The sequence below is a fragment of the Lycium ferocissimum genome, unplaced genomic scaffold (genome assembly GCF_029784015.1).
Source record: "Lycium ferocissimum isolate CSIRO_LF1 unplaced genomic scaffold, AGI_CSIRO_Lferr_CH_V1 ctg3007, whole genome shotgun sequence".
NCBI lineage: Eukaryota > Viridiplantae > Streptophyta > Magnoliopsida > Solanales > Solanaceae > Lycium > Lycium ferocissimum.
In genome coordinates, this window is record NW_026725330.1 from 1 (window position 1) to 13459 (window position 13459).

Sequence of the window (13459 nt, forward strand, 5' to 3'; positions counted from 1 at the left end):
AATTATATAAATTTGAAACATAGCCTTGTTCGCTTCCGTTATATATGTGGATGAGTTTGATATAACTTGTGATAGCGTTTGATAGGTGTGTTTGGGTGCCCAGATCGGGCACTAGTCACGGCCTACGGGGTTGGGTCGTGACAAGGACATCCATCTTGGTTCACCTTCATTATTACCTAACAAAATCATTGTTACGATACCGCTATTTGTGGGATGCATAGCGAAATGGATTGGGGCACGAGTATGTGGTAATAATGATAACATAACCATAGGGGTCAAGATCATCATCAGATTTGAAAAGCACTTAGATGCTAGAACGTGGACACGAGTATAAAAGCATGACAGATACGTGAGACCTGAATGCGGTTTTTAACTTTAGACATGAGCACACCTGATGTGCGAAACATGAAAGGACATTCCCTTGCATAGCTTACTATCGTATGAAGTCTTAATTCTTGTATCTTAAACGCAGTATCAATCTCTAACATGGTCATGATATAGGTACAAAAGGAACGAGTAGAGTACGTCTGGACATTAGTACCACATAGTACATGAATTACTCTGGAATTGGAACCGTTATACCCTTAAAATCCGCTATTCGATCTAGAACTTTATCTTATAACATAATTACCTAGTATTTGATCTCAACAGCATGACAAAGATCACATTCTTCGCACCTTATCTTGGCAACATGAAACTGTGACCCTCTGACATAATCTCTTTAACACCTATCAACTTACAAAACACATAGTTTATATCGGCACCTTATCGCATGATCTCCCCCTTAGTTCAAAAGCTGACGTTTAAAGCCTGTGAATCCCTTAAGTTAGCGATAAGTGGTCATCTAGTGGTTCCGCTAATTTCCTCTGAAATACTGACGACTCATTTATTTAGCTTACTTCAAGCAAGTCTTACTTTGTGGTAAAACTGGATTACTTAAATGAACGGGTTTCTAATGTACATAGCTGGCATACTAGCTTTGTCAGTCTTGAGGAAAACTCTTTTCTGATAACCCTTAAAGGCTCTTCTTATGTAGCTTGCTCTCTTATTGCTTAGATAGTTTTCTTCTTTCACCAATTTCTATACCTCAAATTTAACTTAAACCCTTTGGGTTCTAACACGCCTTCGGTGTATTCAGACAGTTACCCACTTAGTAGTGCTAACTTGACTAAGTACTCAATCGTACTTCTAATAACTCTGCTGAAAATTTCTAATTCACTGTATCTATTCAAACTTACTTACTATGCTTCCGTTAACCACTTGCTAGCATCACATTATCTAATTCTTCTCTGAGTACTAAAGTGAAGCATAAGGTTATTTCTAACTTTTACTCCTTATCTGACTCTATTCTGGGGTTGTATACTATCTTTCTGAACTATAGACACGGATCACACCTAGGGAAATTTTATCTCTCTTAAATTCTCAAATGACAAATTGGAACAACTAATCCCAAACTCCCTATACAAGTTTAAAATTATATTACACTATACATATCGGGGATAAATACTTAATCACATAACCTAAGAGGGAATTGTCATATCTTTTATCTCATAGTAATATCTGCTTCTTGTAGTAACTCACTAACATCATACTCTCTAGGTCTGATCTGAATAAGCTTAAATAATTTAAAACTATCCCTAAAAATTCAATATCGTCTGCTCGTGGTTTTTCTTATCGCACTCAGTCCCTTTTTAGTCATATACATAGTTCATATGGCAAAAATATATATATATCCTTGAAAAAGTCGAGACTTTCTAGCATTACAGGTGGTTGGCTCTTAGGCTATTTCCTGCTTAAAACTACCGTGGACAATTTATGCCTGCTACAGTTAACTTCCTAACATGTTACCTTGTAGGGTCTTAAATCTGAACTATCAACTGCACAATAACCACATAAGACATAATAGATCTAGGGCATAATATCTCATATGTGACAAGGAGGGAAAATTATTGGCATACCTATGACACATGTGACGCACGTTGGAGCCCCGGCGATCTACCATATCATGATAACGTGCTTGATCCTCACTTAATCCTAATACTTCATCCCTATCGTGCCTTGTCTGCTAGTGCCCGAGTACTACGGCCGCGAACGGTGTTGTTGAATTGGCTATGCTTGGTCTGGGGGAACGAACTGCACCACCACCCTTAGTGTTACTATTGTACTTGATTGAAGACCATTCTCTTTGCATGTGGCCTTGGAGACCACAATAATAACACACATCCGAACCCATCCTACACACTCCTGCATGTCTTTTTCCACACCTACTGCAAATGGGGTGCGAAAAACCTTTGTTATCCTGTTTCACTTATGGGCAATCTTTCATATAGTGACCCTGCCGGCCACACCAAAACATCTATGGGTGTCATAGCGGCACACCCCTTGATGTCTCTTATTACACTTGCAGCAAATAGGATTATGAAAACCCCTCTTCCTTACATTAGTCTGAGCTGGGACATTAGTGGTACTTGAAGCAGGTTCTGATGACCTACAGCCGCAGAATTGAAAAATTAGGACTCTCGAAGTCTGAGAGTTCGTCTCTGGGGTCACATCAATGGTAGCCCTCAGGCCCGAAGTTGCCTTTCTCTTAGTAGACATTTTCTGAAAGAATGCAATGCGCACGAGTCAGAATAACTCCTGATAACTCTATCTGAAAGCAACACATCGATAATGATTAGTTTCACATCTTCCTCATCCACTGAGATGAGGCGTATTTGGTAGAATGGGGAACAACACATGAGTCCGAGTGATTTCTAAGAACATGGCTCTATTGCACGATTTAGAGTTGAAATAAGTGAGACAATCTTAGATGTCTTGGTGGTCAACTATTTATATGTGTGGCGCGCACACACATATAAAAGTGATACCACTGGACACGGTTTCATAGACTCCCTAAGACACTTGAACCTAGGCTCTGATACCAAGCTTTGTCACGCCCCGAACCATGGCCTGGGCGAAACACGGCACTCGGTGCCATACTGCATGTGACCGAGCGAACCACATGGCTTGCTGAATCATCATGAGGCATACATGAGCGAAAATATAGCATGAACGTGATGAGCTTTTATAAAACATGAGATGTCATAATAATTTAATGAAATACTTGTTTAAATCATAAATGCGGAAATAACAAGAGTTGAGCCAAAGATGGCTAAACACCTTACATGTCTAACATAACTAAAATGACAAGTCTATGAAACCTCTAATCGTGAATCTTGACTGGAAAACGTACTTGCTGGGACAAGGCCCCCCAGCATACCTTTAAATGCATGACTAGTAAAATAAAGATAACTGACTAAACCCCAAATGAGATGGGGCTCACTAATGAGCTGATACGAGCAATCCTAGCGAGATGCGGCGTCCCGTAAATACGTACCGCATCGTGAAATGCGCTCCCGGCATAAAGGGGACGTCGGCACATTGAATGTACCTTGGTATGTAAAGCAATCGAATGAAATAACATGGAACATGAAATAATAATGATAAGAACCGAAACACGGTCATATATATATATATATAATATATATATATATATATATATATATATATATAACATGGTAAAATATCATAAGTAGGGAGAGCAATAACTTATAACCGATCCATGGTCTAGTGCTTGCGTCCCGCCGGCGAACACTCGGTCCTTGCCAGAAACATGAGATTTAATAAAATATGAAAGGATCCGGTCATTATGAGAGATTGTCCGGGACATGGGTGGAGCGATCCTCATCCTACTGTGGCTACGTAGTTTCGAGCTATCTGAAGCCTTCCTCGGTAATTAAAGCAACTCCCAAAACATGAACATGTAAAATAAGTGGCACTTGCTGCCCATGGTTTTCATGAATATAACTTGCTTGTACATGGATATCATGAATTATAGCTTGCTTGCATGAACTTGTAAAATATGTATAGTATTTTTTTGAAAATAGCATAATATATCATAAACTAGCATGCATGAACCCATGGAATGAGATATATGGGTTTTCATGGATTACGGACAGATTCTCAATAATCATAAAGAAATATTAAGAACTCAATGATGGAATTATAACAATTCATACATAGTATAATCATGGACATGGACCTAGGGTTATCATGAGCATGGTATAGAAACCCTAGTTTTAGTAAAGAATCATAATTTATGGATTATGAGGCGTGGGGAAGAACAATGATGTTCCCACACGTAGATAGTAACTCTACATACCTGGTAATGCTTCAAAACTTGAATTAAAGAGTTGAACTTTGAAGAAGATTTCCAACATCTTGAATCTTGAACCTTGAGATGGGTTTTCTTGAAAACCCTAGTTTAGGAATGATAATTTCTTGTTTAGATTACAAGGATATGTATTAGAATTGACTTGGAATAATTAGAGTAGGCTTACCTTGGTGTTCTTGATGATGGGAGAGAGTAGGAGGTCGTTCTAGGGCTTGAAGGAATGAAAAATAATGATTTGAACTGATATGGACGAATATATACTGTTCTGGAAAATTGAATTTTACGTCTGGCAAAATACTGGCCAAAATTTGAAATACGGTCCATATTCCGTATGAACTGCACTGCGTCTCTTCAGTAAAATGCCCATAAATCTTTGAACAGATGTCCTTTTGACCCCCATAATATACCGTTGGAAAGGTATTTCAAAGCTCTACAAATTTCATCAAGGAAGTTTTTCCAAATTTCAAATATGTTTTGAAATGCGGGTCATATTTTGAAATACGATCCGTATTTAACGATGTAACCTCTAAGTGTCAAATTCCGTAATGCTCGTAAATCTTTGGTACCATTTACGACTTGAAATACGGGTCGTATCCGAAATACGATCCATTGTTAATGGGCGTAAACCACCATCTTACAACTGAAGAGGAAATTTCCAATTCCCACATTCTTTATCGGGTTTTCTAAGTCTAGGATCATGGTCAAAGCTTAGGTTAAAGGTACGGGGTGTTACATATGCGTCTCCTATAATTGTGTTGAACTGTCTGAGGAGTTCTGATCATGCTTAAAGGTGTTGGCGTAAGAATAGAGTATTAAGTTTTAGAGTTTCTGTGTTAAATCTGATGGATTTAGAGAGTCACAGTGTGTGGTGGATATGTGATGAGTATGTTCCATGGATGCATCATACCCTAGAGAGTAAACTGGATAGAAAACTCTAAGGCTAATAATCAAGGAGTAGACGTTAGTATAATCAAGGAGATAAGGCTTAACTAATTGGCGCTAAAAGAAATACGAAATAGGACTAAACCTTGCCTAGTCGGGTAGCTGGTGTTATTGTGGTAATAAGGGAACCGGAATATTCAGGAGTTAGGGAGATGAGCTCGTACCCGAGTAGTTTTTTATATTGGGAGTATTGAGGGCGTACGTTGACTTATCTGTTTATCTTATTGATTTTATATTGTGTTACGTGAACTAATCTCAGTCGACCTATGATGCTTACCAGTACATGCGGTGTATTGATACTACTCTTGCTACATCCTTTTTGGGTGTAGATGTGTTGCAGGTTATTACTTGAAGTTTCTCTTAGTGGATTACCGGACATCTTCCTACAGCCTTGCTCATCTCATTCCAGGCAAAGGCTGTGTCGTTTATTTTGGGTTTTATTCTTGTGTAATAGGAGCTCTTATACCTGTCTAGGCTAGATCCCGAGAACTTTTCAGTTTTCTTGTATTGATAACAGAGTCATTATGAGTGTTTGTTTTTAAGTTGTGATCATTAACTATACTACTGGTAATCAAACGTGTTTGAATATTGGGTTGGTTGGTAAGTGTTCGCCTACTAGGTAGTAATTCGGTAGGTGCCGCACGGCCCGTAATTTTGGTCGTGACACGTATTCTTCTCGATTCGTTTAGCCTCTAATCCTTCCAACACTCACTAAACATGAACTCAAACTCTTATATACTCAAGATGGACATGTCTAATCTCGCATAACCTCAAAGATAGTCCCGCTCTCTAAGTCTATGATGACTAGCTCTCAACGAAACTCAACGTACAAAAGTACGAGGTGTAACAAATATTTCAAGGTTGTGAAGAATAGGAATGGGAAAGATGGCTTAGGGATAGATCTTCTACTCCTTACTCCAAATTTGATGGTTTTCTTGTTTAAGGACAAGCGACTTTGTGTGCCCACGAGCTCTTAGAGGGAACTTTTTGTGAGGAAGGCGCACAATGGGATTTAATGGGTCATTTTGGAATTGACAAAACCATGGAAACCCTTGAAGAACAATTTTATTGGCCAAAAATGTATAATGATGTTACTAAAATTTATGGCCAATGTGTTGAATGTAGAAGTACTAAATCTAGGCTTCTTCCCCATGGATTGTATACCCCTCTCCTCACCCCTCAAAGGCCTTGGTTTGACATTTCTATGGATTTTGTATTGGGCTTACCAAGGACAAAAAAGGGAAAGATAACATTTTTGTTGTTGTTGATCGATTCTCGAAGATGGCTCGTTTTATTACATGTCATAAGTGTGATGAAGCATTTTCATGTCTCCATTTGAGCTTGTTTATGGCTTTAATCCACTATCCCCTCTATATCTCACTCCTTTGTCTCAAGATGTTGTTTTGAGTTTAGATGGAAACGCAAGGGCCGAAGCCATGAAGAAGTTGCGTGAGAAGGTGAGACATCGCCTTGAGAAAAAAAATCAAGAAATGGCCAAGAAGGAAAACAAGGGACGCAAGAGAGTTGTGCTTGAACCAGGAGATTGGGTTTGGATACATTTTCGCAAGGAAAGGTTTCCCAAAAAGAGGAAGACCAAGTTGATGCCAAGAGGAGATGGTCCATTCGAGGTGCTTGAGAGGCTCAATGATAATGCTTACAAGATTGACCTTCCTTTGGAATATCAAGTTCACAATACCTTCAACATTTGTGATCTTTCTCTCTTTGACATGGATGATGGCGATCCCTTAAATTTGAGGACAAATTCTCTTCAGGAAGGGGAGAATGATGCAACCCAAGTCACATCAAGGCCATTCACATGGAGCCAAGCCCGAGACCTCGAAGTTTTACAAGGATTGTTTATGAAGATGGAGGTACTTGAACTCACTTTGGCACGTCCCAAGGGATGCCACTTGATAGAGATCACTCATGTGAGGCTACTGAGAAAGACAGACCCTAGATCATTTCACGGTCCGTAGATCCTGGTCGTGAAACAGAAACAGAATGCTCAGAAATCAGCCAACCATCTACGCTTGAGAAGTACGGACCATAAACCATTTCACGGTCCGTAGATTTCAACCGCAAACCACAATAGTGGTTATTTTTGTGATTTCAAAAATGCCACTATGGGCATATTTGTAATAAGTTTCCTTAGACTATAAATAGTTGGGAATAACCCTTTAGGTCTTAGATGATTTTGAGTTTTGACAATTACACTCTTGTGAGAGTTTGAGAGTTGAGAGCTTGGTAAAGCTTTTGTTGACATTTGTTTTGAAAAGGTGGGTTGCAAGGGATTGTTTACAATTCCCTTCCCTTGAGGTCTTCCTCATAGATTAGGTGCCTGTTTTGGTTAATCATTTGAGATCTTTAGCTTTAATATAGCTTTAGGTTTCTTTTGATTCCATCTCTTATGTCTCTCTTTTATCTTTCTTGTTTATTTCCTTTGTTTACATTTCAATATTGTATCATATGGTCACACTATCTTGTGTTATTTTTACCAAGTGTTTGTTGTGTTTTTCTATTTATTGTGACTATCATGTTGGTCGCATGTCACTGTAAAGATACGAGGATGAATTTTCTTTAAGAGGAGAGAATGATAGCAACAGTTGAGGCACAACTTCATTAAGGAGCAATACAGTCAATGTCAAGATTCGAGGACGAATCTTCTTTAAGAGAGGGAGAATGATAGCATCCAAGAAAGTTTAACTCCATTGAGGACCAAGGAATATCAAGATGCTTTAATGATATGAAATTAACAGTGAAAATATGTCTTATGATGGAAGAAGAGCTCCATTCAAAATAGATCTTTTAGGAAAGTCTTACAACTATTTGGAAGCCCAAATTGAAGACGGAGAGGAGTTGGATTTATGACCCAAAATCTGTCAAAAGAAGGAGCAAGTCTAGCAGCTCAATTTAGTGGGTCTAGGAGCTTATTTACTACTATGTTGACTGTCTTTAAAGCTTAATTGAATAAAGTGTTAGTAGTCTTCTATGCACCTAGGATTTTCTTCTTCATTGTAACTAAATTCGAATTAATATTAATATTGTTAGCCTTGTGGCTTGTGGAGACCTTTGAGGTTCTCTTTAGGGTTTTGCCCTTTTTAGTTCTACCTTAACCATAGCTTGGATTCTTCAATGGTAAGATTCCATGTATTGGTTCCCTCCCTCCTATTCTTTTTTCTTCTTAATTTATTCTATGTTTCTTTTACTATTAAACAAGATTTCAAGTATCAAATACTTGAACTTTGTTTTCTTTTCTCCAAGACTCAATCCTTCTCTAAAGTCTTTACGCTATCTGTGTTGTTATCCAGTCCATCTCTCCATCAAAAAAAATAACATTTATTTGCCTGAAAATACTCCAGCAAACAACTTCAATGTAATGTCATAACAAAACATAATAAACACATTGTAATTATTCCTTACACCATAGAAGGGGCAAGACCAAAATCTTTTTTCGAGATTGATGGGATACCAAGAAATCTGCATTTTCAGCAAAACACCGTGATGGCATAGCACCTCAAGCTTCATCTTTGGATCTTCATCGTCCATTGAAAACCTTATTAAGCTCCGATCTGAGCTCTTTCATAACTAACCCTAATCTTGTATATAGAAAATATGCGAAAGAAATTAGAAGCCCTAACCTTTTAAATATAAGATAGAAATGAAAAAAGAGAAGAAAATGACATAAATGATAACTTACCTCTTCAAGATAGCAATTAATTTACAAGTTAGGGTCTTGAGTTCTTTAGTCTCAATTGAGATGAAATCGGGGATTAATAAAATAACAGTTAAGAGCACCACATGGCAAAAAATGAACAGGTGGGTTGTGTTTTAATCCTTATACGCTCCTTGTACGTGGTCTCACTTTCTTGTCCAACTCACCAGATAAATACCATTTAAATGCACTAAAAAAAGTCAGGAGGATAATAAGACTCACGTAAAGTATGAGTGTTACAACAAAACCAAGTTCGAATTAATGTTAATATTTACAACATCAAGTAATTGTTGATTTCACTTAACACTGAAGCGTCAAATCTAATACACCCATGTCCATTTTCCTAAAATCCGTTCGCACATACAATAAGCATAGAGGAAGCAGTTAACAAGCTTCAATCAAGGCAATTCCTTAGGGAACTACATCAATAATTTACTCGACAAACTTCTTATTACTATGACAGTTCAAATGATAAAAAAAAACTTGGCACTTTCACTGTTGCAAGCATTAGTAGCCTAAAGACTGACAACCATTTATGGAAATTACATCACAGTACAAGTGTCGTGTGTTGGCCTCACTTTTATTCTCTCTGTATACAGAGACATGAATCCATCCACATCCATCTTTTTTCTTTCTTTTTCTACTTCTGATTAAACTAATGCACCAAAATTAACAGGTAACAGCAATCAGCAATACGCCAATAAAATCTTTACATTTCTAGTACAAAAACAAATATTACAAACCGGGAAAACGAATGAGATACTCAGATAGTGAATTTCATGTTTATTGTACATCCTTGAGCAGAATTGAACCATCAAAGGAAAATTTAGACGTACAGCATGCAACGTCAGATGAGATAACAGCCCTTGTCACTCTTTAAGTGGAAAATTTTTGGGTAGAAACAGTACCTAGAAAAACAAGAAAATCACTTGGAACAACTCCCCGCAACACACAGAATCCGCTATTTCTCCAGCTATAAATGAGCTTTCAGTTCCTTTAATGATTTGATTTTTGAATCACAAATTCCAAGGAAATTAGATAAAGCAGTGCGCTGACTAGTAATGATTTTTCTAGTAATATCAGCAGGACTCCAAGACTGCAATGCTCGAGTGATCCGATCACCAAGATCTTTATCAATTGTTGACGATGAGGATAAAGTTTCAACAACTCGGTAGACCTTCCCGGGTCCAAACTCTCCATCTTGTCGGAGAGATGAAAGTATATTTTCCGATTTCTCATTGTCTGACATGCTGATTTGTTGATTTATCCATTGTCTAACCAGCTCTATAGTCTCGCATACAGACTGGATTGAATCTTGTACTTGCTGAGATAACTGAACGTTACAGTGCTCTGAAGGTCCACCTTTCTTTTTTTTCTTTCCTGAAGTCACTAACAACCTGGCACAAGACTGAATCACCATAATATGCCAAGCTAAAGGTTCAGTTACCAATAGCACCAGATTAGGAAGATCACATCCGGGTGATGATTCTAGTGGTCCCATCGATCTGACTTTATCCAGGATATACTTCTTCAGAATCAAATTCACAAGAAGCCATGTATTTGAATCTCTATCTACTTCATGAGAATAAAGATTCCAAGCATTTAAAAATACAACAAAGTTCATCCAATCAATCAGGTTGCAGCTCCATGCCTGTATGGAAGTGATGACATTTATAAAAATTTAGTATTCCATCACAAAACTGACAGCTGGACAGTTCGATACCAGACCCAGCAAATAACGGAAGTTTGGAACGTAACAAACAAGAAATTTCCCTTATTTCTAAGAGAGTTTTGAGCTGCATCAAAGAATGAATGTTAATCCTTCAGACACTACATTAAGATTCTGTTACAATTAATCTCAATATATATATATATATACACACTAAATTAACTAAATTATATTTTACAATGATAGAGGATTTTATTTTACAATCGTATAGGATTTTATTAAAAAAATTATGATATTTTCTTATATATATGTAGGCTGCTTTCTCATACATTAATGATCATAGCCTTTTCATTGTCCATTTAAAAGATCAGTCTCTAAAGTGAGATTTATCCTCAGAATTTAAGTTTGAATTCTCAAGTATTATAGCCTCCTCAGTTTCTCTGCTCTCATGCACCATAGAGATACTTCAAAACAACTAAATTTCTGCTTTACTCCATTCCCAATCAAGCATAACACAAATAATCTTTCTAGTATCTACCTCAAAATGAAATGTTCAAAAATGCTGTAGTGGAACTAAACCTCTAACATCGTACTGTTACTAAAGTTAATGTAGATCACCAAATAAATAACAAAGGTTATTCGATGCCCAAAGCTAAATCTCGGTTGTTGTAACTTCTGAAATTTCAATTTGAGGAATGCAGTAATGCACCTTGTCCATTTCTTCAGTGAAATTCCCACTTTCAGTGCTGAACTTGTACAGTTAGGAATTCCAATTCTCCTTAAAGACTAACCCAGCCATTACAATGAAATGGAGAGATAAGAAATAATGGCAACAAAATTCATGATAAGGGCTCCACAAATATGCTGGTATTTATCAAAATAGAAGCAAGAAACAATGAATGAAAAGTACTTTACATGCAAAAAAATTATAGCTTTGGAAGCATCCTCACAGAGAGTATGACCAGAAAATAATTTACCTCTGCATCCTTAAGGCCACTCGAAATATCAAAAGCCAGCCCTACAGCATCCTGGAAGGAAAATCCCAAGATATTGGCATACCGGTCGAGTAACAATCTCAGCTCCAACGATAGTTTAGGGTCAAAGAAAGAACCATTTGCTTCAACACTTCCCTTGACAGATGATGAAGCACATTGAATTGAGAGATAGACCATTCTAGGTAGAAGGGACCTCTTCTCAATTGTTTTAACCACTTTAGCTTGAGACTGTTTGATTTGATCATCCTGCAATAAAAGCATAAACCAATTACAAAGTGAGGAATTTTTTTCCACAAGCTTAGCATTAAGGAGAGGTTCTTCATGAATTTCATACATATCAAAAACCATTAAAGCAAAAAAGAATTGAACAGGGGCATAGTCTCAGAAGTCATGAGGTCCAAAGGAATACAGCTACAATTAGTGAGATTACTCCAGTGATCGAACTATTGTCATGTCATTTCAACCATAGCTGACAAAGGAAAGTTCAATTATACGTATAAAATTAATTACATGTCTGATGTAATGCATAACCTTCAATCAGACTTAACTCTTGGAAACTGACTGTGTTGGTTTAATTCACTAGCCTCATAAAATCTCGATTTAAGCGGTAAAATTATCTAGAATTTCAAGTTGTATCAGGTAACAGTCAAATGTTTTTTTAATTTGATGACAAGGGAACCCGCAGCCGCTACCCTTTGGGTGCGGACAGGGTAAACAACGGTCAAATGTTGTTTCAGCGCCATACCATTAGCTATCTAGTTTGGCCATTGACAAGAGGGGGTTGCTCAAGTGGTAAGCACCATCCACTTCCAACCCTAAGATTGTGGGTTCAAGTCACCGAGGGAGCAAAAAGGTGGGAGCTCCTAGGGAGGGGTTAAAAAAAATCTAATTTGGCCATTGACTTGGACGTTCCCCAAACTCCAAAAGCCATTTTAAGTAGCTTATGTTCACATGGAAAAGTATAGGAAGTTCACAAACTACTTTCTCCCTTTTTTGTTCTAGTAATGGTGGTGTCCATGCCAGCTTACCCGCATCCCAATTATTCCCTTGGGTACCTGCTACCTCCACCAGCACAGTTATCAGGTATTTTTGTCCACCAAAACTTTAGCAGATGGGAGGAAATTACCTACTCCCTCCGTCTCAAATTATCTTTCGTGGTTACTAAAAATAGTTGTCTCAAATTATTTGTCGTTTTAGAAGTTCAAGGCACAATTGATTATCTTTTCTCCATTTTACCCTTAGTAAAAAAATTTCATTAATAGAGATGACACATAAATAGAGTAAACATTTAATGGATAGAGATTATAACTAAGACATAAATAAGGGTAAAGTAGCCACAGTAAACATTTAATGGATAGAGATTATAACTAAGACATAAATAAGGGTAAAGTAGCCAAATACCCATCCTAGTTAATACTTCTTAAGGGGCATCTAAAACAAAAAAGTGACGGATAATTTGAGACGGAGGGAGTAGTGTTTTTTTGTCTCTGGATTTGAAACCTCATGAACTACTATTTTGTACAGACAACAAATATTGTTGAAAGGCAAATGTGAACATAGGTGTATAAATATTCACAAAAGACATCAGTATCAAGAATTTCATTTTTCTTTTTCAAAGCTCTTTATTTAAGCATTATTCCCCATTGTAAAAATCAAATCCTATTGACATGTAATGTTGGATATGTTAATTCTACTACAACTCATGCTTATCATATAGTAAAATAATGAGCAATATTAACTTAAGGAAAAGATTTTTCATTAAAAAATATAACACAGACAGATGCATTACCTTGAAGGAACTTATATATAACAAACTGAAGTTATTATTCTCCTACATTTATGTCCTCATTCATTTCCATCAACCTTTTCAACAATTAAAATCACATGACATACATTGAATGGAAAAAGTGGGATGAAAATCATAGACA

At 37.1% G+C, this 13459-nt stretch overlaps 1 protein-coding gene across 4 annotated transcripts in view; it reads right to left on the minus strand.

Moving 5' to 3' along the window:
• Nucleotides 1-9378: 9378 nt before the first annotated feature.
• Nucleotides 9379-13459, minus strand: part of LOC132043915 (N-terminal acetyltransferase B complex auxiliary subunit NAA25) — a 39388-nt gene continuing 35307 nt past the window's right edge. For all 4 annotated transcript variants that reach the window (XM_059434379.1, XM_059434382.1, XM_059434381.1 and 1 more), the window contains exons 18-19: nucleotides 11514-11777; nucleotides 9379-10518 (exon numbers count right to left, since the gene is read on the minus strand). In XM_059434379.1, the coding sequence (XP_059290362.1) occupies nucleotides 9841-10518; nucleotides 11514-11777 (942 nt within the window). In that variant the 3' untranslated portion in view covers nucleotides 9379-9840. The remainder of the gene's footprint in view (nucleotides 10519-11513; nucleotides 11778-13459) is intronic.